Below are 26,466 nucleotides of genomic sequence, written 5' to 3' on the forward strand. Positions count from 1 at the left end.
TGATATGATGTAGACCACGTTGCCCTTAACATATGTAAAAATACCTGAATGAACACTTGATATGTTATTTAGATATAAGACTACAAAACAAATGCAGAGAAGTGAAGTTTGCAGTTGTCGCTCTTATATTGGTCAGCATGGGCCAAATTAAATTATTTGCTTTGTATATCAAAGCTTCTGTTATAATTACATTAAAAAATACAGTAACGAAAATAAATATATATTCATCTTCTCTTTCAGAACAAAGTCAGGTTTTACAGCTGCAGACACAGTTGCCATTATATTCTGTTCCACGCATAAATCTCTGACTCTTGGTAAGTAAATCTTTTTTTGGGAAATGTCAGCAATACAATCTGTTATTAAATATAGTACTTGTTTCTATCATTCAAAATCATTGATAATATCCAATTTACTGTGCACAATTATTTTTAAAGAACGTAGAATAACAAAGTACATTTTGTTACCTGGACTACATAATTATTCATTAGTATCAGGCACATATTGAATACTAAAGGTTCTAATTTGGTCACTCAAACATTGTATCTGATATTCTTTTAAGGAGATCTTCTTGAGTATAAATCTTTACTTAGAACGCACTCTAATTTCCTCTCAAATCCGAGAGTTGTGTTCATTATGTGATATGGACGTATTCAGGTCGGTGGGTGCGCTGCAAGCCGGCAGCAAGCTGGTAGTTTCTTAGTGTGTCTTAATGTATGTTTTTAATGTCTCTCAGTGTGTCTCGTGTGGGGGGTGGTGTGGGGGGGGTAAGGGGGAGACCGTTTCGGTCGCCTCCTCCACGGAGAGGCGACTTTTTCCATGTTGCCTTCCCCGTGGCCTAACAGCAAGGATCAGTCGGCCTTTCCCAGAGACGTGCCCGGGGCTTCAGCTGCGGGCGCAGCGCGGACTCTCGTCGCGGAGCGGAGGGTTACGTTCACTGGCCCACGGCAGCCTGAAGCCGCAGTCCGCAGAGCTCCAGCTGGCGTCGTCCTGGGCCTGAGATCCCCCATTGGGGACCCGGGTGGAGAAGAGCTCCGACCGCCTGGCCCGGCCTACTTCTACCGCGGGCGCGGCGTGGACTTACCAGCCTGAGCGGGGTCCCTCGCCGGGGATCCCTGGAGGGGAGCTCTGACGGCCAGCCCTGCGGTGTGCGGTGCTCCTGGCTGCGGCGCGGCCAGGACTTTAAATCTTCGACCGCCGGCCTGCAGCCTACACCATCTTGAAGCTGCAGTCTCCAGTGGGGAGGCACCGATTCAGGACTTACCTGGACTTACCTTGTCTGAACATCTGGACGCCCGCAGTGGCGACTGCGGGGGTTGAGATCCCGATCACGGGGGAATATGGAGGAGGACTGGCCAATTTTTGTGCTTTCCACCACAGTGATGAATGCTGTAGTGGATGTTTGTGTTAAATTGTTATTGTGTATTGTGTGTTCTTTTTTGTTGTACCGCTGCTGGCATATTCATTTCACTTGCACTTTATGTGCAAGTGACGAATAAATCTTGAAAGGTTAGATAGTGGTCTCTTATGCTATTTTCAAGTAATGAAAAAGAGACGGAGATGCAATTGTCAGCAAAGGCGGTGAATGGTAATATATTGGCAGAATAAGTGAATTCCTGTAAAGCGGATTTGTTGAATTTATCCTCATTTTGAAAATATTCAGAACATATAAACTAAATAATTTAAATTGCAACTTACCATCTTAAAGTCAATAAAATGCCAGCAATGAGGTATTCTCTTTATTTTCACTTTATTGGTACAAAACATGTTATTTGTGGAAATGATAGAAATGTTACAGCATGGAAGAAGGTAATTCAACACAGATCCTTCTCGTGCAATATTACCTATTCTGACACTCTATCCACTTAACCCTGCAAATTATTGTACCAACCCAAGTTTCCTTTCGAAACCTATGATTACATTTTTGCACCAGTTCTGTAAGCAACAAATTTTAGATCATAAATACTTCCTGATTAAATAAGTTTTACTTCACACCCACTATGATCCCATAGGGCCCAGATGAAACAATAATGGCGCGCTGATATTATTTGTGAATCGTAGATTATCAGCTATCTTATCAGCTATCTATCGTAGATTATCAGCTATCTATCTGATAATTGCACGTTATTTTGAAAGTTGAGTACAAAGAACAAACAAAGTGTAACAGCTTAAAGGAACACTTAAAACATTTGTTTTCAGTAGGAAATTCCTCATCAAATAGTGGGACAGATTTAAAGAAGCTTTTGCTTTGTGTGATGGGTTGGTAATGGGAGTGGGTACCTTGCTTCCCTGAACAATGGGACATTGTAACATTGAAGAAGGGCACCTGACGCCCAACCTCTTCCCAACCACAACCTAAGGAAAGTAGAAGGTCTTACCGGACGATATCCAGTCCATCCGGAAACATGTAAGATATCCGGTCCTTCACTCAAACAGATCAGATAAAGATGGAGCATTTTAGTAGATATTTTCCTCCTCATTAAGGCCTGAGAATATATTGACCCACCACCAGGACAGAACCCAGAAATGACAATGTAAAGGTATGCACTCAAGAGTAAGTGCTCGGAGTTCTCAAAAGTAACATTCATCCTCAAACCTTCCATTCAAACATCGGCAAAGAAAGGACATGTTGATTGTCACCTATCAAGCTTTCCAAATCAGTATGAATGCATGTTGAATACTATTTATGAGAAGAGCTAAAGGAGCTGTCCCACTTGGGCGACCTGTGACCTGAGCTGTCCAACTTGGGCGTTCTGGGGGGTTTGCCCTCGACTCATACTCGCAGCATGGTCGACACGAGGTCGTAGGAGGTCTTTTTACCTCTCCTTCATGCTCAAGAGTAGTCCCCGTGTACTCGAGGCAGCTAGGTGAAAAATGCCCACGAGTACAAAAAGGTCGCCATGGAAAAAATTGATACTTTTTTTACTCGTAGGTTTAGTCGTAGTAGGTCAGCATGTTAGTCGTAGGTAGTCGAAGATAGTTATAGATAGTCTTCATCATAGTCGAAGAGGTCGAAGGAGATCGAAGGAGGTCGCCTTCACTCTCCACTATTCGGTGTCCAATTTTCCCGAAGTTAGTCGAAGCTAGTCTTCAACATAGTCGAAGGAGGTCTTCAACATGACATTTTTTTCAAACTCTCCTAAACTCTTCTAAACTCGCCAATTAGGTCGCCCAAGTGGGGCAGCCCCTTAGGAGTGGCACCTTCACAATGAACTTTCAGTGAGGGGTCTGTAATGACCATCGTCATGAATGTCTCAAACTATTACCTGAGCTGGCTGAGCTCAAACTATGCCTGCAGCAGGTAGTATGAGGATCAATGTGAGAAAAAATCTACTTGTCATCATCCACACCAATCTGTCACCAGTGTATCTGCCTATGAAATTATTGGTAAAAGTAATCACTGCACTAACCTTACGAAGACAAAATCTCGTATTCATACTCTTCATCATGCTATGTGACACCACTGCCACTAAATAAGAGATTTAGAATAGACATAGCTGCCTAAAAGTGGACATTCATGAGGCACTAAGCACCATCATTATTAGCAGAATTCTACTCCACATAAACCAGTAAACTCAACGCCTTGTAATTACTGGCTTTACGATTATCGCCGAGATAGAAGACCAGTCTTGATTCAGTGAAGAGTGTAAGAGAGCTCACTGAATCATTACCAGCTATATCTAAAATAGGTTGTTGAGCTCCAATGTAAGATTGCACTCATGCTACGGGCAGCACGGTGGTGCAGTGGTAGAGTTGCTGCCTTACAACAAGTGCAGCGCCGGAGACCCAGGTTCGATCCCGACTACGGGTGCTGTTCTATGCAGAGTTTGTACATTCTCCCCGTGACTACGTGGGTTCCTCCAAGATCTTCGGTTTCCTCCCACACTCCAAAGACATACAGATTTGTAGGTTAATTGGTTTTGGTATAAGTGTAAATTCTCCCTAGTGTGTGTAGGATAGTGTTAATGCGCGGGGATCGCTGGTCAGTGTGAACTTGGTGGGCCGAAGGGCCTGTTTCCTCACTGTATCTCTAAAATAAACTAAATGAAACTAAGCTAAGTAACAGAAGAAGCATTCATAAGACAAAGTCAAGTAATTCTACAATCAATTGTTCAGGTGAAAGCTTTGCTTTTCTGACATAATCGTGATTGGTGATGAACTGTCAGGCACTATTAGGAGGAAGAAGTTTCTTCTCCAAAGGTCATCGATGGAGTGCCCATCATATGTGCTGCTGTGGCCTGAATGGTGTCAAAGTTCTTGAGAGATGTTAAAGCATCACATAAACAGGCAACTGTAGAGTACCCCCTCAAACTCCTGACCATGCTTTTGAATGTCAGTACGTGGGTCATTTGCTGCAGTATACCCATTCCATGACCTGTTGTTATGGCCACAGTATTCATTTGGCAGATTCAAGTTCAAGTGAGTTTATTGTCATGTGTCCCTGTATAGGACAATGAAATTCTTGCTTTGCTTAAGCACACAGAACATAGTAGGCATTTACTACAAAACAGATAAATGTGTCCATATACCATGATATAAATATATACACACATGAATAAATAAACTGGTAAAGTGCAAATAACAGAAAGTGGTTATTAATAATCAGAGTTTTGTCCAAGCCAGGTTTAATAGCCTGATGGCTGTGGGGAAGTAGCTATTCCTGAACCTGGTTGTTACAGTCTTCAGGCTCCTGTACCTTCTACCTGAAGGTAGCAGGGAGATGAGTGTGTGGCCAGGATGGTGTGGGTCTTTGATGATACTGCCAGCCTTTTTGAGGCAGTGACTGCGATAAATCCCCTCGATGGAAGGAAGGTCAGAGCCGATGATGGACTGGGCAGTGTTTACTACTTTTTGTAGTCTTTTCCTCTCCAGGGCGCTCAAGTTGCCGAACCAAGCCACGATGCAACCGGTCAGCATGCTCTCTATTGTGCACCTGTAGAAGTTAGAGAGAGTCTTCCTTGACAATCCGACTCTCCGTAATCTTCTCAGGAAGTAGAGGCGCTGATGAGCTTTTTTGATAATTGCGTTAGTGTTCTCGGACCAGGAAAGATCTTCAGAGATGTGCACGCCCAGGAATTTGAAGTTCTTGACCCTTTCAACCATCGACCCGTTGATATAAATGGGGCTGTGGGTCCCCCTCCTACTCCTTCCAAAGTCCACAAACAGTTCCTTGGTTTTGATGGTGTTGAGGGCCAGGTTATTGCGCTGGCACCATATGGACAGTTGCTCGATCTCTCTTCTGTATTCTGACTCGTCCCCATCAGTGATACGCCCCACAATAGTGGTGTCGTCATCGAACTTGATGATGGAGTTCGCACTGTGGTTCGCTACGCGGTCATGGGTATAGAGTGAGTACAGCAGGGGGCTGAGCACGCAGCCTTGAGGTGCTCCCGTGCTGATTGTTATCGAGGCTGACACATTTCCACCAATACGAACAGACTGTGGTCTGTGGATGAGGAAGTCGAGGATCCAGTTGCAGAGGGATGCGCAGAGACCCAGTTCTGCGAGTTTGGTAACCAGTTTGGAGGGGATGATTGTGTTAAATGCCGAGCTGTAATCAATGAATAACAGCCTGACATATGAGTTTTTGTTGTCCAAGTGGTCCAGTGCGGAGTGGAGGGCCAGCGAGATTGTATCCACCGTTGATCTGTTGTGGCGGTATGCGAACTGCAGTGGGTCCAGGTTTTTGTCGAGGTAGGAATTGATTTGCTCCATGATCAACCTCTCAAAGCACTTCATCACCACCGGCGTTAGTGCCACTGGTCGATAGTCATTGAGGCACGTCACCTTACTCTTCTTGGGCACCGGTATAATTGATGCCCTTTTAAAGCAGGTGGGGACCTCAGACCTCAGAAGTGAGAGGTTGAAAATGTCCGTAAAAACTCCCGCCAGTTGGTCCGCACAGGTTTTCAGAACTTGAGATCAAGTCAATCATAACCCCCCTGCTGCCCACCCCCTTTCTACCCAAGGATGGTGATGGTGAGAGACTCAGTAGTGATGGTAGTGCAGTAGCTTGTCACAGGTGGGTAGATGGACTTTTTCTTGTTGTAGAGGGACTTTGCCTGGCACCATTGTGGTGTAAATGTTACTTGAAACTTCAAGCCTGAATATTGTCTAATTCAGACTTGAGCTGTTTCATTTGCCAAGGAGCTGCAAATGGAACTGAACATTGTGCAATTATTTGCAAACACCCACTTCTGATTTATGGTAACAGGGTAATTCTGAGAAATGATGGCACTGTTATTACCACTCCGTAAAAAAAAATTTTTTGACAACCTCAGAGGAAGCCAGCAGGCTAGAAACTGAACAAAAATGAATACGTCTTACACATTTGTTATACAGTGTATCTGGGAACCGTTTTATATTTGTTAATAGATGTTAGCTCTGTAGCTCTTCTAGAATAAAGAGGAATAATGTCTCATGGTTTACTATCCTTGTCACAGTTCAACATTGTCCATTAGTCAGGGTCCCAAACGGACCCTGAGAGGCTAAATAAATGCCTTAATGTAATAAAAAGTCTAAAGAAGTGTCCCGGCCCGAAATGTCACCTATCCATTTCCTCCAGAGATGGTGCCTGACCCGCTGACTTACTCCAACATTTTGGGTCTATTTTAAATAAATGCCTTTTTTGATATTCACTGAGATTTGTTTCTTTTTCAATGAAAACCTTGGACTATGGTTTAGCTCAGCAGGACATGTTCCTGGTTTATCAACAGATCTCGTTTGGAATATGATTGGTGGCATAACCAATCAGGCAGCACGAAAATATGGATATTGAAATAGTAATTGGATAAGAAAATTAGAGGAATAATAATTATGAGGATTTATATATTTATTAAAACTGTGATCTTGTTAGTGTGTATATGTGTGTGTATATATGTGGATGTCTTTACATCTTCGCGAAAAAACTACGCATTAACGATAACATTTTTACATATTGCTGTTGGCATTTTTCCCGTCGAGGCCGGGAGCACCTTATCTGAACATTTCATGCTTTATTTCTCAACCTATTCTCCACTTATTACTGATTAAGTCAAAAGACTTTGAAATTAAAACCACCAGCTTCAAATGATGACGTCACAATGGCTCAGCTAGCAGAGACAAGCCTCAATGAAGGCTTAATTTAGTTCAACAAAGAAACTGACAAGTTACTAAAGAGCTTGGGGAGTGCTGGAATCTTACGTTGGGGAACGGCTTGAGTTGGAGCACAGCGCCTCCCGTGGGGGCTAGGAGTAGGGAACGGATGCTTTGGGGGAGCAGACCCAATGGGCCTGCACCTGGTCTAGTGATCTATTAAAAACCCGGTGCCTGATAGCAGTTGGTCATTGGTTGCAAATGACATAATTTAGGGATAAATGGATATGTCATAATTGCTGTAATTGTATGAAAAATTATTTTTCACTTAATTACTGACTAATATGAAGGTCAATTCATCTATAAGCAAGCAGGCTTTTAACTTGAAGTGTTAGAGAAAGCTAATTTAAATGCAACATGTTCTTCTGTAATCTGCTGTATTTAGTTTCTGTGTAAATTTGTCGTGAATATCAACAGCATGGAGCATAAAATCACTTTAAGGATTTTTTTTTTTAGTGAAATTCGGTTTGATTCATTGCCTTCATTAGATTATTTGCCAGATTACATTTTCATTGATTGATAGCGGATGAGGTGACAATTTGACCCTTAATCATAGAATGTCGCATTGAACCTGACATTGAGCTATGGCTTGACATTGTTCGGTTGGAAATCCGACTTGTTTAAGCTCCCAAGAGTTTGTTGAACAAGAGGAGGGTGTCCTAATGGGAATATGTAGTGTTCATTGTAGCTCAGTTAATATTGTGGCACTGGGTTTTTCAGTTCCAACCTCATAAATATCCATTCACAATATGAAATTACTTTGTAGAGGGCAGTTGTGTAGATAGAGGTCAGTGATGTTTCTGGGGACTTCAAATGTCCTAAGCGCTTGAATTCTGTTAAAATCAAATGATGATGCTGCTTTATTTAAAAATGGTGGAGTTTTCCCTAAGACTGCTTCCCTGTTCAGTTCAGTGCTCAGTATAGAAATTACTTTAAAAAAATAATGTAAAATGAAAAAGTCATAGATTGTTATGATATATGGCATTTCCACACAGGATTTCAGAGGAATTGTTTACTAAAATCATTCTGAAGGAATGATCATGTTTGTACCCATTTCAGAATGTAATATAATTACATTGTAAAATTATATTACTTTATTTACTTTATCATAAAATTATTACGTTTACCTTTTGTTTTACTCAGGAATGGTTTGATTGTATTAGTGAGAGCACAGATATAACTAATATGGTGCTTCTGTTTTACCAGGCATAATTAAAGGCATGATCACTTGGTCCCAAACCATAACAGTGCTCATTACATAATCAGATCAGCATATTTTGGAGATGGCTGATTTGGTTTGGGAGTGAAATACATTGATAAAGAACCAATTAAAATGAAGATACAAAAATGTATTTATATGTTACACAAGCATTCTAATCTTAGTCTCAATAAAGGTAAAGGTATTGAGCTAGATCATTTACATTTTGTTTATGTCCTAATATGTTGCTTTATTTTATCAACACTAAAGATGAGAGAGTTTTGTTTTTATATATTTAAACAGCACAGTATACACAGACTTCTCGTTTTTATGTAGTTTTTGTTATTTTCTTTGTTGGGGTATGTGTGTGGGGGGGAGGGGGTAACTTTAAAATCTTTCCCCTGCACGGGAGACCCGAATTTTTCTTTGTCTGGTCTCCGTTGTCGTTGGGGCTGCAACGTGGAGCGGCCTCCAACAGGAACGACCTGGGGCTCCAGTTGTGGAGCTGCCGACTACTCACCTCACCGTCGCGGAGCTGGCCGAGTCCGGAGCAGGTGGAGCGGTGGTGGAGCGCTGCTGTCACCCGACCCCCGGAGATTCGGAGGCTGCAACTGCGGGTCTGGCGGACGGCGGCACCGGGAGCCCGCGGGTCCCTGCTGGGAGACCGCTTTTCAGGGTTTCCGCAATGGCGACTTCTCCCCCCCGAGTTGCGGGGTTGAAGAGCACCTGGAGCGGGGACACTTACCATCTTGGAATGGCCGCGGGACTTTGCGAGCGCACGCCGGGGGCTCCAACAACAAGACCCGGTGAGCGGCCTTGCATCACCTGGCGCGGCTTTAATGGCCGTGGGACAATCGCTATCGCCAGCCGGGGGCTTTGACTTTGACTCTGACATCGGGGGGGGGGGGGGGGGGGGAGAGAGATAAGTTTTTTTGCCTTCCATCACAGCGATGTGATGGATGTGTGTGTAAATTGTGTTGTGTCTCGGGTCTTTTGTTTTGTAATGTATGGCTGCAGAAACGACATTTCGTTTGGACCTCAAGGGGTCCAAATGACAAATAAATTGTATTGTATTGTATTGTATTGTTCTATAGACTATGTATAACTCAGGTTGAATGCCTATATTGGTGTTTATATTCAGTACAGTCAACCTGCTGCTATTCACCGGAGGTAACACTAAACAAGATAATTACATGTTTGTGAAAATGGGAACACCAATCATCTTGTGTGCCAACACAGTAATTCACACCAAATTTAAATTTAAATAATTTTAGATTTTTCTTTCTTTGTAAGACATTGAACACTTCCAAAAGTCATTACATTCATTCATTACGTTAATTTTCTGCTTAAAAATCAACTGTGCTTTAGACTTAACCATCTCATCTTTGCAATCTGCTGATTGCGCTTAAAAATGGGTTGAAGATCATGTAGGAAGTCTAGTTATTTCCAGAGGAGCATCTTCCATCCCAATGAATTTAAATGTTTTTGAAGACATTCACCAAATCCTGCTCCCATCGATTTAGTAAATGAATTTCCAATTGTAGATAAATGTCAGATGAGCTTGGGTTCAGCTGGAATGTTATCAAAAGTAGTCGAATGAATGTGATTTGACATGATAAATACAGATTCAAAAGACCCTTTAACCCATCTGTGAAACGTCCTTTACTTAAAGATTCTATAAATGACTCGTATCTAACCCAGAATAACACTTCTCCAACATTTATGATATAATTGTGTATGTTTACCTTCTGTTTCCAGAGCTGAATTGTTATCCATAGTTTGTTCCCCTTTGTAGTCCTAGATTTGAATGCCAGCTACATTTTTAATCAACTCTCTAAAACCCTTCCAATTTATCTTTTTGGGATGTACTGAGAATTAATTATGATGATGCTGAATAGCAAAATAGATTAATCATATTGATTTTACATTTTGCATCAGCTCCATACTTATTTATCCATACTTGTTAAAACCCTCAGAGAGAGAATTATTGGCCAGATTTGCATATTGGGCACACAACCTGGAACATAGGTGAAAAAATAAACGCCTACATTTCTGAAGAGATATTCCAAACTTAATCTGTGACAATTACCATGAAAAATTGGTGTTTGGACACAGTGATTCCTGGATTAACAACACGGAGGTGTCGTTAATCCAGGAATCACTGTGTCCAAACACTCACAGTTTTTGTGATTATAAATTATGGATTTTACAATATTGGATATCCCAATAGCTCAAGCCATTAATAAGAATGTGGTTTTCTTTAGCATCTACAATAAAGCTTAATAAGATTAGCTTAGGCTTAGTTTTAAGTAAGGTTTGTGAAGTTTGGCGTGTCCCCAACTACTCTCACCAACTTCTACAGGTGCACCGGAGAGAGCATTTTATCGAGCTGCATCACAGCATGGTTTGGGAACAGCTCCATCCAAGACCGCAAGAAATTAGAGAACTGTGGATACAGCCCAGGCCATCACACAAACTAACCTCCTTTCCATTAACTCCATTTTAATTCCATGCTGCCTCAATAAGGCCACCAGCATAATCAAGAACGAGTCTCACCACGGACACTCCCCCTTTTCCTCTGTCCCTTCTCGCAAGAGGTATAGAAGTGTGAAAATGAATATCTCCAGATTCAGAGACAGTTTTATTCTAGCTGTTATCAGGCAACTGAACCATCCTATCACCAGCTAAAGAATGGTCCTGATCTACCAAATTGGCAACCCTCAGAATATCTTTAAGAAAGATACATGGTAAATGGTAGGGAATTACATGGTAAATGGTAGGGAATTGAAGAATGCAGGTGAACAGAGGGATCTGGGAATAACTGTGCACAGTTCCCTGAAAGTGGAATCTCATGTAGATAGGGTGGTAAAGAAAGCTTTTGGTGTGCTGGCCTTTATAATTCAGAGCATTGAGTATAGAAGTTGGGATGTAATGTTAAAATTGTACAAGGCATTGGTGAGGCCAATTCTGGAGTATGGGGTACAATTTTGGTCGCCTAATTATAGGAAGTATGTCAACAAAATAGAGAGAGTACAGAGGAGATTTACTAGAATGTTGCCTGGGTTTCAGCAACTAAGTTACAGAGAAAGGTTGAACAAGTTAGGGCTTTATTCTTTGGAGCGCAGAAGGTTAAGGGGGGACTTGATAGAGGTCTTTAAAATGATGAGAGGGATAGACAGAGTTGCCGTGGATAAGCTTTTCCCACTGAGAGTAGGGAAGATTCAAACAAGAGGACATGACTTGAGAATTAAGGGACAGAAGTTTAGGGGTAACATGAGGGGGAACTTCTTTACTCAGAGAGTGGTGGCTGTGTGGAATGAGCTTCCAGTGAAGGTGGTGGAGGCAGGTTCGTTTTTATCATTTAAAAATAAATTGGATAGTTATATGGACGGGAAAGGAATGGGGGGTTATGGTCTGAGCGCAGGTATATGGGACTAGGGGAGAATACGTGTTCGGCACGGACTAGAAGGGTCGAGATGGCCTGTTTCCGTGCTGTAATTGTTATATGGTTATATGGTTATAACTGCAGATGCTGGAAAAATGTTGTCAACCTCAGAATATCTTGAATCAGACTTTACTGGAATTTATCTTGCAGTAAACATTATCCCCTTCATCCTGTATCTATACACTATGGACGGCTTGATTGTAATCATGTATAGTCTTTCCCCTGACTGGATAACACATAAAACAGCTTTTCATTGCACCAATGACTTACATTTATCTTTTCAGTGTACTAATTGTTCACAATATTTTTTAAGTTGATTAATAATGATTCCTATTGTTTTAAATTATTAAATGTCACTATCTAAGTATGAACCTGTTGTTGAAGCATTGTAATAAGGAGTAAATGAAAAATGTTACTGAATTTCCCAATCTTTCCAAATTATGTTAATGATCAGCATAGATTGAAAGCAATGGAAAATAACTATTCTTCCACAGGAAGGAAAAGGTTGTCACTGATCACATATTTTATCAGTATTCTGAAAACAATGGCATGAAATTCCCACTACTTGGTGCTCATGATTATCAGTAAACTGCCCACTGAACACACACGCATCTGGAGTGAATCTCCTGGCACAAACTTGCAGAGTTCAGAAATTCCCTGGTAGATCAGCACATCATGCTCAGCATGGAATTTTCTAATCATAAATGGCAAACCCACACGCAAAATTGCGATGACACCCAGTGAGGCTTTACCTCTAGGAGACGCAAGTGATTGTAGGTATTGGAATCTAGAGCAAAACACAAACTGCTGAAAGAAGTCAGTGGGTTGAACAGCATCTGAAAGGAAAAAAGAAATGTTGATGTTTCGGGTCAAGATCCTGCATTAGGAATGCAACATATGCATTTGGGCTTAGCTCTAGAACATTGTCACTATGCTTACCTCAGAAATTACATCACCCAGTAACTACACTGCTATAATTTTAAGATTTTGTTTCCATTTTTTCGATTCTGCCATTAGATAAAATAATTTTTACCTATCCGGGCAATCAAATTCTTTCGGCACCTCAGTTAGATCAGCTTTTCGTCTTCTATAATACAGATAATATAAGTCTAGGTTATGCAGCCTGTACTCATTTCAGCAACATTATTGATTTAATGTTTCTGCTCACCCGTTCAGGTTATTAACTCTTTTCCGAGGTGCAACATCCTCAATTGAACAAGTTACTCTGGGTGTTGTCAAACCAGAATGTTATACAACCAATGCATACATTTGTCTTCTAGTCCTTTGAGATAAAGATTAAAGTCAATTTACTTTAGTTTAGTTTAGAGATACATTGAACCACTGGCATGGTGCCTCAGTAACGCCAATAATCCGATAGACTGATGTCTATGAACTGTTGTGAGATCCTGTATGCCCTGTTGCATACAAATCTGTCTGAGCTTCCACTAGCAGGACCAGGATGATCATTGTGCTGCTGTGAACATTGTGACATCTGTCATCAGATGTTGTATCTTCATTGGATCGCAATAGAACAATAGGAGTTTGTCACTGTCTCCATGATGAAGAGGATGTAGTTGAGGCCAGTTCATTGGCTATATTTAAGAGGGAGTTAGATGTGGCCCTTGTGGCTAAAGGGATCGGGGGGTATGGAGAGAAAGCAGGTACAGGATACTGAGTTGGATAATCAGCCATGATCATATTGAATGGCGGTGCAGGCTCGAAGGACCGAATGGCCTACTCCTACACCTATTTTCTATGTCTATGTGTTCCAAGCTCTCCTGCGTTAGTGTCAGGCTCCTTTGTTATCCTTGATTTTTTGGGACTTTTTGCAGCTACCAAACATCTTATTGTGAATGCTGTTTCTGTAGACTGCCTAATAGTTGTCTTCATCTCTGGAGAAGATGTTGTTAGGGATCTTGTTTTCTGATCAGTTGATACCTGTGTAATCCTGCCTGACTCTAGCTGCAGGCCACTTATGTATTATGTTTCACCGTATGCCGATCCTCTAATTTGGATTGTGAAGTGGTGTGAAATTCTATTACCCTGTGTATGCACATCAGTCTTCTTCCTCTTCTTGCCTTTTCTGGAACATTGTTTTTTCTTGGAAATTGAATTTGTAAAGACACAAGGGTAAGGATATAATAAGAGAAGTTGGGTAGGTGTTGGATAATGTGCAGAATAAGTGGTAAGTATACCCTTACCCAATCTGCATCTTATAAGTGAAAAAAATTGTGGATTGGACCAAGTGTTCAATGGTTCTTTATTATCTTATGTACCAAGGTACACTGAAATTCTATTTTTCCATGCAGTTCCGTAAATTATCATTATACATAAACACAATCCCAGATTGTACAAAGTGTATTGAAATAGTCAACTCAGACCAAGAGTCGCCATCCAATTCCCTGAATACCTAAAGACCATACTTGTGTCATTGTTTCCCCAGACTGTCAGTTTTAGGTTGTGGCAAGAGAAAAACTCAGGATTCTCTTCATTGTCTTGTATAAACGAGCGAGCATTTCTGTCAGGTTAGCATACTTTTTTAGGCCTTCTTCATTTGCAGTTGCTATTTTTTTTTTTATATCTTCTTTTCCACAGTGAAAGTAAACGTGAATTTGCATGGGTGACACAATAACAAACCCTAGATCTTGCAATTATCTCTCATTCTAAAAATACCTTATCCAACCTAGGCATATATGTAGGGTGCCAAAATTGCAGTGTTCCAATAGTGGGCTTTCCTCTGTGGACACAAGGAACTGCAAATACTGAAATCTTGCATAGAACACAAAGTGCAGGAGTAACCCGCTGAGCATTCTACATGGGGTTACCACTGTTACGCACAAATCTTGAACCAACTTCAGCTGTGCCAATTTCTATTTTTGACATATTAGTCCTTTTGAATTCCAAACATACACAATGACTTTATTTAAATGAATGTCAGAGGCCTAACTCATAGGTACCTTCAGCAAAACCTTTTGGTGTTCACTCCACAGAAGAGTAACCAACATAATCTGAAGAAGGGTCCCAACCTGAACTGTCACCTATCCATGATCTCAGGGATGCTGCCTGACCCGCTCGGCTTGTGGCTTTTTTTTATAAACAAGCATCTGCTGTTCCTTGTTTCTATGTTTCAACATGAGTGATCCCACCCAGTCATTCCTTCTTCTCCCTCCTTCGGCCGAAGGCATAGAAGCTTGAAAGTGCATACCACCAGACTAATGCCCCTGTCCCACTTAGGAAACCTGAATGGAAACCTCTGGTGACCTTGCACACCACCCAAGGTTTCCATGAGTCGCCAGAGGTTATGGCCACTTGCCTGGAAAGCCTCGACCGAAGCGTGAGCTCCATCTACTGACCAAAGGTCCTACAGGATCTTTGCTACCGACCACACACACACACACACACACACACACACACACACACACACACACACACACACACACACACACACACACACACACACACACACACACACACACACACACATCGCGAAGGTGGGGGCCAGGGACAGCGGAGGAGCGCTGTCTGCGCGATGAAGAGGAAGGTAAACGGTTGCTACAGAGCACGGTAAGTCCTTTAGAGAGCGCAGGAGAGAAGGACAGAGAAGGGGGAGGAGAATGAGTGGAGATAGTTTTAAGAAGTTTAATAAAGTTAGCGGGCATTTTACCTTCCAGCTGATCTTCTAGGTCCTGAAAACCAAAGATCCTACAGGATCTTTGCTGAAAACTCCAATGAGCCAATCAAAATAGCCGTTCAGCGAAGGAGATGACCTTCGACTGCCTGTAAGTAATTAGCAACCCCACTCCACTGGCTTCGACCAAACGGCAACCTATTTTTAGTCGAGGCCAGTTTTGTGTTTTTTTTAAATAATCGTAGGAACATAGAAGTAGCCTCGACTACGCGGAAACCACTTTCCACCATTAAGGAGAGTGACCAAAACCTCCAGGAACCTCACGGAAACCTTGGGTGGGGCGCAAGGTCTCCAGAGGTTTCCGTTCAGGTTTCCTAAGTGGGAAAGGGGCATAGCACAGGGGATTGATGGAGAGGAGGGGTTAGGGAAGGTAGTTGCCGCGTCCACACTCCCTCTCTCACCCCCTCCCTCTCTACCCTCACCCTCTCTATCCCCTCCCTATCTACCCTCACTCCCTCCCTCTCTACCCGCCTCCCTCTCCCTCTCTGCCCTCCCTCCCCCCCCACTCTACCCCCGCCCTCTCCCTCTACCTCCTCCCTCTCTCCCTCTCTCTACCCCGCTCCCTCACTGCCCCTCTCCCTCTCTAACCCCCTCTACCCTCCCCCTCTCCCTCTCTACCCCCTCCCTCTCACCCTCTCTACCCCCCTCCCTCTCTACTCCCCTCCCTCTCTGCCCCCTCCCCCTCTCTACCCCCACTCCCTCCCTCTCTACCCCCTCCCCCTCTACCATCCCTCCCCCCAACTCTACCCCACTCCCTCTCTGCCCCTCTCCCTTTCTACCACCATCCCCCTCCCTCCCCCTCTCTGGGTGGTGGAATATTGCGTTGGGGAGCAGACCCAATGCACTTGGTCTAGTGTACAATAAGATTCCAGAGGTTGTAGAGAAATGACTGACCAGCCCAGCTGAGGTAATAAATTAACTCCTTACAAAAATTAGAATAGGGTCTTTGTATCTTTTATTCTGACCTGAAAAGGTGGGATGAATACAAAGAATTCTTAATTTATTTAGGAGCACTTTATTTAGAAACACTTCATTGGGCTTGATATAAATAGCAGATTAGATTATGTGCTAATATCTAGGAGCAAGGCTTAGTGCCGCCTTTTGATTTGGATGCAAAAGAACAACCAAATGCGCCAAGTTATGGAGAAAGTGCAAAAATGACAAAAGTGTCGAAGTACAATCAATTTAACCAAACTGAAATTCACGCAAAGATTTCCAGGAGTAAAATCTAGAACAATGTATTTATTTTTAAGATGTAATAGAAACATCGAAAAATAGGTGCAGGAGTAGGCCACTCAGCCCTTCGAGCCAGCCTTCGATGAACCTTCGATCATAGAAACATAGAAAATAGGTGCAGGAGTAGGCCATTCGGCCCTTCGAGCCTCTACCGCCATTCAATATGATCATGGCTGATCATCCAACTCAGTATCCTGTACCTGCCTTCTCTCCTTACCCCCTGATCCCTTTAGCCACAAGGGCCACATCTAACTCCCTCTTAAATATAGCCAATGAACTGGCCTCAACTACCTTCGGTGGCAGAGAATTCCAGAGATTCACCACTCTCTGTGTGAAAAATGTTTTCCTCATCTCGGTCCTAAAAGAATTCCCCCTTATCCTTAAACTGTGACCCCTTGTTCTGGACTTCCCCAACATCGGGAACAATCTTCCTGCATCTAGCCTGTCCAACCCCTTAAGAATTTTGTAAGTTTCTATAAGATCCCCCCTCAATCTTCTAAATTCTAGCGAGTACAAACCGAGTCTATCCAGTTTTTCTTCATATGAAAGTCCTGACATCCCAGGAATCAGTCTCTGTACTACCTCTATGGCAAGAATGTCCTTCCTCAGATTAGGAGACCAAAACTGTACGCAATACTCCAGGTGTGGTCTCACCAGGACCCTGTACAACTGTACATTCAATATGATCAAGGCGTTATCAAAAATCAGTACCCCATTCCTGCTGTTTCCCCATATCCCTTGATTCCTTTAGCTCTAAGAGCTAAATCTAACTCTCTTGAAAACATCCAGTGAATTGGCCTCCACTGCCCTCTGTGGCAGAGAATTCCACAGATTCAGAACTCTCTGGTTGAAAAATGTTTCCTCATCTCTGTTCTAGTTGGCCCACGCCTTATTTTTAAGCGGTGACCCCTAATTCTGGATTCACCCAACATCGGGAACATTTTTCATGCATCTAGCCTGTGCAATCCTTTATGAATTTTATATGTTTCTATAAGATACCCTCTCATCCTAAATTCCTGTGAATACAAGCACAGTTGACCCATTCTTTCATCATATGTCAGTCCCGCCATCCCATGAATTAACCTGGTGAACCTACGCTGCACTCCCTCAATAACAATAATGTTCTTCAAATTAGGAAACCAAAATTGCACACAATACTCCAGGTGCTCTCACCAGGGGCCTGTACAACTGCAGTAGAACCTCCTTTCTCCTAAACTCAAATCTTCTCGCCATTAGCTTTCTTCCTGCTTGACCTGCATGCTTACTTTCAGTGACTGATGTACAAGCACACCCAGGTCTTGTTGCACCTCCCCTTTTCCTAATCTGACACCATTCAGATAATTATCTGCCATCCTGTTCTTGCCACCAAATTGGATAACCTCACATTTATCCACACTATACTGCATCTGCCATGCATCTGCCCACTCACCCAACGTATCCAAGTCACCCTGCAGCCTCGTAGCATCCTCATCACAGCTCACACTGCCACCCAGCTTTGCGTCATCCGCAAACTTGGAGATGTCACATTTAATTCCCTCGTCTAAATCGTTAATATATGTTGTAAATTACTGGGGCCCAGCACCAAGCCTTGCGGCAACCCACTAGTCACATTCTGAAAATTATCTGCTAATTCCTACTCTTTGCTTCCTGTCTGCCAACCAGTTCTCTATCCATGTCAATACCGTACCCCCAATACCATGTGCTCTAATTTTGCACACTAATCTCTTGTGTGGGACCTTGTCAAAGGCTTTTTGAAAGTCCAGATACAATACATCCACTGGCTCTCTGTTGTCCATTCTACTTGTTACATCCTCAAAAATCTCCAGATTAGTCAATCATGATTTCCCCTTCATAAATCCATGCTGACTTTCACTGATCCTAATAATATTAATTTCATATTTGAGATAACACTGGAGAACCTAGGAACATATTTAGTATTTTTTAAATGATCAAATGAGAGTATAAAACAAGTATGCTCAATAATCATTGAGTATTTCCTGTGGATATTTGCCCTCATTTTAGCTGAAGAGTTGTGGATTTTATATAAGGATGTTACGAAGAAGGGAGTGGGGTCCGAGACATGATCAATATACCTATGAAACAAGAACAATTATATTTTAGCTTTGTTTAATCATGGATGATCAGCCATGGATGATCGGCTATGATCATATTGAATGGCGGTGCTGGCTCAAAGGGCCGAATGGCCTACCTGCACCTATTTTCTATGTTTCTAATCATTATACCATTTATTTGATGACTTGCTCCATGGGCTTATAATGTAACCCAGAAGTAATGCTAACATTATATATTTTAATGTCTACAGTTTAGAATTATCATTAACATTTTTGAAAATACATTATTCCATTTAAAATTGAAATAACATCAAGTGCAGGAGGAATAAATTACTACTTTATAGTTACTTAGTCTTCTCGCAGAATGCTACATTTCGGCTAAAGATTGATGGCAAATGTGCTTTGAAAATGTTCCTTATGGAATATACCAGTACATCAGCTTCGGTTTGCTGACTTTTAGAAGAGTGAACCATGCGTGACATAGAAATATTACATGTCGTACATTAGTCATTTCCCATTGGAGAATAATGTTCTGAGAAAGTGCTCTATGTCAGCCCACATTTGGTACTTGTCTAAAAATGCTCTTGCTAGAAATTACATCAAAAATGAATAATCCATTCAAAGTACATTTCTATCAGTTGCTTTACAGGAACAAGAGTCAAGAGAGTCGAGAGTGTTTTATTGTCATATGTCTCAGATAGAACAATGAAATTCTTACTTGCTGCAGCCCAACAGAATATGTAAACATAGTACAATGCTAACAAAATAATAAACGAGAGAGAAACAATATAATAAACGAGAGAGTTCAGTGTGTATATATGTATACACATGCTCACAAGCATACACACATATTATATTATATATTATAAAGTTATATAAATATTATATAAATATATATTATATGATATATATATTATATAATATAATGTTATATTATACATATACATTATACATATATATTATACACATGCTCACAAATACACACATATTTTATATATATAATATTATATACATATACACACACACAAGCACACATATAGACACACAAAAAACAAACAATGGTAGTGTAATAATAATAATAATAATAAGTCTATTGTAGTTCAGAGCTTATTTGAGGTTGTAGTGTTTAATATGCTGAAGAAGCTGTTCCTGAACCTGGACGTTACAGTTTTCAGGCTCCTGTACCTTCTTCCCGATGGCAGGGGTGAAATGAGTGTGTGGCCAGGATGGTGTAGGTCTCTGATGATGCTGGCATCAAAAACCGTTTGGTTAATCTTTTATAAATATTTGCAATGTAGGACCTCAGAGCCTCATAAATACATAAACAGGATGTTATCATATATGCTTATACGTCATCATTTAAGCCCACTGTTGCTTTGTCAAAGAACATGCCACTGGCATGTTTAAATATATTCATCTATCTATCTATCTATCTATCTATCTATTAATATATAAAACTCTCGTCCCATCCGACCGGCTGCCGTCCGGCTGCCTTTCTTCCTTTTGATTTGTTCCATCGTGTGATGTCACAATGCCCAATGCTCGCAGATGTCCAATCGCAATGCCCAATGCTCGCAGATGTCCAATCGGAATGGATCCATTTACATGTACGGCTTCCGGCTGCATTTCTTCCTTTGATTTACTGCAACTCCGAAACCAGACGCAGAATCGCCGACATCTTTTCCATTTCGGTAGAGATTTCACTTTTCTTTCTAAGTATCCGCTCCTCATTACATTTCGTCGTGTTTAAGTACACGTTTTTAATCAAATCCTTCCCCCCCCCCCCCCCCCCCCCACCAATATTTCAAAAATAAACTGGCTTCTCACCCATAGAATCAGCACCAGCCCCAGCCCCTGGTGAACGTTCCATCGTGTGATGTCACAATGCCCAATGTTCACAGATGTCCAATCGGAATGGATTCATTTACATATGCCTTTGCAGGAGCCCGAGCCAATGGTGAACGTTCCATCGTGTGATGTCACAATGCCCAATGCTCAAATACATTGTTGCCATAGAGGGAGTACAGAGAAGGTTCACCAGACTGATTCCAGGGATGTCAGGACTTTCATATGAATAAAGCCTTGTACTCGCTAGATTTTAGAAGATTGGGGAGGGATCTTATAGAAACTCCTGATTACATTTCGTCGTGTTTATGTACACATTTTTAATCAAATCCTCCCCCCCCCACCAAATATTTTTTTTAAAACTGGCATCTCACCCATAGAATCAGCCCCAGACTCGGTTTGTACTCGCAAGATTTTAGAAGATTGAGGGGGTATCTTATAGAAACTTACAAAATTCTTAAGGGGTTGGACAGGCTAGATGCAGGAAGATTGTTCCAGATGTTGGGGAAGTCCAGAACAAGGGGTCACAGTTTAAGGATAAGGGGTAAATCTTTTACGACCGAGATGAGAAAAACATTTTTCACACAGAGAGTGGTGAATCTCTGGAATTCACTGGCACAGAAGGTAGTTGAGGCCTGTTCATTGGCTGTATTTAAGAGGGAGTTAGATGTGGCCCCTGTGGCTAAAGGAATCAGGGGGTATGGAGAGAAGGCAGGTACATGATACTGAGTTGGATGATCAGCCATGATCATATTGAATGGTGGTGCAGGCTCGAAGGGACAAATAGCCTACTCCTGCACTTAATTTCTATGTTTCAATGTTTCCCTCATCACCCCTCTCCCTCTCCCACCCATCCCTCTCTCCCCCACCCCCCTTCTCTCTCTACCCCAACCCCTTCCCTCTCTCCCCCCGCCCCCTTCCCCTACCCCTCTGTCCCTCTTCCACCACTCCCCCTACCCCTCCCTCCCCACTCTTCCACTTCTCTCCCCTTACCCCTCTCCCTCCCTCACCCCTCTCTCTTCCCCTCCCTGTCCCACCCCTTCCCCTACCCCTCTGTCCCTCTTCCACCACTCCCCCGTCCCTCTTCCACCACTCCCGCTACCCCTCCCTCCCTCCCCACTCTTCCACTTCTCTCCCCCTTCTCTCCTCCCCCTCTCCCTCTCCTCACCCCTCTTCCATCCCTCTCTCCCCCACCCCTTCCCTCTCTACCCCACCCCCTTCCCTCTCTCCCCACCCCCTTCCCCTCTGTCCCTCTTCCACCACTCCCCCTACCCCTCCCTCTCCCACTTCTCTCCCCTTACCCCACCGCTCTCCCTCCTCCACCCCTGTCTTCCCCTCTCTCCCCCACCCCTTCCCCTACCCCTCTGTCCCTCTTCCACCACTCCCCCTGTCCCTCTTCCACCTCCCCCTGTCCCTCTTCCACCCTCTTCCACCACTCCTGCTACCCCTCTCCCCCTCCCTCCCTCCCTACTCTTCCACTTCTCCCCCCCCCCCCCCCCCCCCACACTCTTTCCCCTCTCTCCCCCCACCCCTCTCCCCCTCCCATCCCACTCTCCCCCTCCCTCCACACTCTTCCCCCTCTCCCTCCTCATTCCCTTACCGTGCACAGTCTCTGTCTTTTAGAAGGAACTACAGATGCTGGAAAATCGAAGGTAGACATAAAAAAAGCTGGATAAACTCAGCGGGTGCAGCAGCATCTATGGAGCGAATTGAATGGTCAACGTTTTTGGCCGAAACCCGGAAGAAGGGTTTCGGCCAAAAACGTTGCCCTTTTCCTTCGATCCATAGATGCTGCTGCACCCGCTGAGTTTATCCAGCTTTTTTGTTGTTGTACCAGCCTCTCTCTCTCTCTGCCCTTTTCTCTTCTCTCGACTCATGCACGCCCCCCCCCACCCCTCCCCCCCTTCACCTCTCTCCCCCATCCTCTCCTCCCCCTCTTCTTCTCCCCTCCCCCCTCCCCCTCTCCCTCTCCACCCTCCTCCCCCCTCCCCCCCTTCCTCACACAATATTGTGTGACTGTTTGTGGAGGCGGCCACGCGCTCTCCATTCAAGAAGACGCTCATCTGTTTGTGGAGGCGCGTGCTTAGTATAGCGGAGCTCTCCGCTACAAGATCTTTGTGTGTGATGACACACGCTCCCCCCCCCCCCCTTTGGTGCAGGAGGCGCGCGCAGCATCTGAACGCTCAGCGATTATTCGAGATCTTCACTAACCGTCATTCTGACTTTGCTTGTGAAGAGAAAAGCCCAGAATTGCATTTGACTGATGCAGGAAGATTGTTCCCGATGTTGGGGAAGTCCAGTACAAGCGGGTCACAGTTTAAGGATAAAGGGGAAATCCTTTAGTACTAAGATGAGGAAAATATTTTTCACACAGATAGTGGTGAGTCTCTGGAACTCTCTGCCACAGAAGGTAGTTGAGGCCAGTTCATTGGCTACATTTAAGAGGGAGTTAGATGTGGCCCTTGTGACTAAAGGGATCAGGAGGTATGGAGAGAAGGCAGGTACAGGATACTGAGTTGGATGATCAGCCATGATCATATAGAATGGTGGTGCAGGCTCGAAGGGCCGAATGGCCTACTCCTGCACTTAATTTTTATGCTTCTATGTTTCCCTCTCCACACCCCTCTCCCTCTCCCACCCATCCCTCTCTCCCCCCCCCCTTCCCTCTCTTCCCCCTACCCCTCTGTCCCTCTTTCACCACTCCCCCTACCCCTCCCCCCCCACTCTTCCACTTCTATCCCCTTACCCCACCCCTCTCCCTCCCCCACCCCTCTCTCTTCCCCTCTCACCCCCACCCCTTCCCCTACCCCTCTGTCCCTCTTCCACCACTCCCCGTCTCTCTTCCACCACTCCCTCTACCCCTCCCTCCCTCCCCACTCTTCCACTTCTCTCCTCCCCCTCTCCCTCTCCTCACCCCTCTCCCTCTCCCATCCCTCTCTCCCCCACCCCCCTTCCCTCTCTACCCCACCCCCTTCCCTCTCCCCCCCCCACCCCCTTCCCCCTGTCCCTCTTCCATCACTCCCCCTGCTGCCTTTCTTCCTTTTGATTTGTTCCATCGTGTGATGTCACAATGCCCAATGTTCACATATGTCCAATCGGAATGGATCCATTTACATATGCCTTTGCAGGAGCCCCAGCCCATGGTGAACTATCCATTGTGTGATGTCACAATGCCCAATGCTCAAAGACATTCTTGCCATAGAGGGAGTACAGAGAAGGTTCACCAGACTGATTCCTGAGATGTCAGGACTTTCATATGAAGAAAGACTGGATAGACTCGGCTTGTACTCGCTAGATTTTAGAAGATTGAGGGGGGATCTTATAGAAACCGATGTTGGGGAAGTCCAGAACAAGGGGTCACAGTTTAAGGATAAGGGGGAAATCTTCTAGGACCGAGATGAGAAAAACATTTTACACACAGAGAGTGGTGAATCTCTGGAATTCACTGCCACAGAAGGTAGTTGAGGCCTGTTCATTGGCTATATTTAAGAGGGAGTTAGATGTGGCCCTTGTGGCTAAAGGGATCAGGGTGTGTGGAGAGAAGGCAGGTACAGGATACTGAGTTGGATGATCAGCCATGATCATATTGACTGGAGGTGCAGGCTCGAAGGGCCGAATGGCCTACTCCTGCACCTGATTTCTATGTTTCTAAGTTTCCCTCTTCAAACCCCTCTCCCTCTCCCACCCATCCCTCTCTCCCCCACCCCCCTTCACTCTCTACCCTATCCCCTTCCCTCTCTCCCCCCGACCCCTTCCCCCTACCCCTCTGTCCCTCTTCCACCACTCCCCCTACCCCTCCCTCCCCACTTCCACTTCTCTCCCTCACCCCACCCCTTTCCCTCCCCCACCCCTCTCTCTCCCCCTCCCTCCCCTCTCCCCCCCCACCCCTTCCCCCTACCCCTCTGACCCTCCCTACTCTTCCACCCTTCCCCCCTCCCACTATCCCTCCCCACTCTTTCCCCCCTCTCCCCCCACCTCTCTCCCCCTCCCTCCACACTCTCCCCCCTCCCTCCACACTCTCCCCCCTCCCTCCACACTCTTACCCCTTCCTCCTCCTCTCCGTCCCCATCCCTCCCCCCCACATCTCTCTCCCCTCCCCATCCCTCTCTCCTCCCTCTCTTCCACTTCACTTCTCTCCCCCCTTCCCCCTCCACTCTCCCTCCCCACTCTTTCCCTTCTCTCCACCCACCCCTCTCCCCTTCCCTCCCTCCTCCCCTCCCTCCCCATCTCCCCCCCCCCTCACCCACATCTCTCTCCCCATCCCCCACTCTCACCCCCTACCCCGCTCTCCTTTCCCTCCCAAATCTGTCCCGTTTCCTCCTCCTCCTCTTCCCTCCTTCCCCTCTTCTCACCCCCCCTCCCCCCACCTGTGTGTTTGGGGGGTGGTTAATGTGAGTGTGATGCCTCAGCCCCCCCCCCCCCCCCCCCCCGCAAACGCCGTTGGGGAAACAGACCCAACGGGTCTGCACTTGGTCTAGTTACAATTAAATCTGATCACATCTTGTATACCGCTTCGAAGTTCACATACACCATACAAAATGGATGGCACAGTGGTTTTCTCCGGGCCCTCCAGTTTCCTCCCACATTCCAAAGACGTGCAGGTTTGTATGTTAATGGGCTTCTGTTAATTGTCCCTAGTGTGTTGGGTAGAACTAGTGTATGAGTGATCGCTTATTGGCACAGACTCAGTGAGCCGACGGGTCGGTTTCCAAGCTGTATCTCTAAAACTAAAAACTAATTAAGTGTTGGCAACAGTGTTTAGAATACTTACTGACTAATTAGAGACATTGGAGAATGTTCATCTTCAACCTTGCAAAACAAAACATTCTGTTTCTTAATTCTTAAAGTGGAGTAGGTTTTCTGTTTACAGTACTTGTATGGAGTTGTTCTTATCATATTATTTTTCCTGTGCAATTGCAATGTTTATGTTGTAATAAGGTACTGACAAATTGTCTGACTTTAGTCCAATGAGTTGCGTTAGTACCTTGTCCTTACGATTGTCATTTGTACAAGTTTTTCCACTTTATTTGAAATTGGCCCATTTGTTATCAGGATATTTGGAATGACCATAATAGTGAAGCCCAATGCAAAAATTGGATTTAATGTAACTGCCATTTCCTTGTTTCTTAATATTAATTCTTCAGACTTACCCTCTAGAGCAGGGGGTCGGCAATCTTGTTCTGTCTAGGGGCCAGGACGCGTGTCTGTGAGCGGATGGCGGGCTACATCTATCACGTGTACACATGGATCCCGCCCCGGATGGCAGGCATAAAATCACGTGTTCACATAGATCCCGTCCTATCGAGGACGCCACCCAGAACACTGGCCCCTAATTAGTGGTGCTCACGAACATGGCGTACCTACGGAACATTGCCTTGGCTCTGTCCTGAAGGCGGTGGCTCAAATACTCACACTCACTCGTCCCTGACCTATTGACAACCCCGATCCCGACAGTGAAGCCCAGACACGGAAGGTGCACGGCCGTGCCTGCGGCTTTGCGCAGGATGCAGTACAGCCAGAGCTCGGCCAGCGCAGGCCGGATGATTTCGGGTAACAGGCCGCATTCGGCCCGGGGGCCATAGGTTGCCGACCCCTGCACTAGAGGTCCTACACTGACCTTAGCTACTTTATTGCCTTTTATATAACCACAGAAACATTTACTGTTTATTTTGATATTACATGCACATTTCTCACAAAATAAATGTTTACCTTGTGTGCATTTTAGTTTTCTGCTGCTGGTTCCTGAAATATTCCTAATCTTCTAGTCTATCACAAGGTCTTGCTACTTTGCATGCACTACTTTTGGATTTAAAATTATTCTGACCTCGGTAATTAGTTCCCTTTTCTCATA

General features: G+C 44.2%; 1 protein-coding gene across 1 annotated transcript in view; it reads left to right on the forward strand.

The window, feature by feature from the left end:
- slc10a7 (solute carrier family 10 member 7) overlaps nucleotides 1–26,466 on the forward strand; it is a 153,251-nt gene that overhangs the window by 119,702 nt on the left and 7,083 nt on the right. Inside the window, exon 10 of the mRNA XM_033017893.1 lies at nucleotides 241–314. Within this exon, the coding sequence (XP_032873784.1) occupies nucleotides 241–314 (74 nt within the window). The remainder of the gene's footprint in view (nucleotides 1–240; nucleotides 315–26,466) is intronic.

The sequence above is a fragment of the Amblyraja radiata genome, chromosome 1, assembly GCF_010909765.2.
Source record: "Amblyraja radiata isolate CabotCenter1 chromosome 1, sAmbRad1.1.pri, whole genome shotgun sequence".
NCBI classification, from domain to species: Eukaryota; Metazoa; Chordata; class Chondrichthyes; order Rajiformes; family Rajidae; genus Amblyraja; species Amblyraja radiata.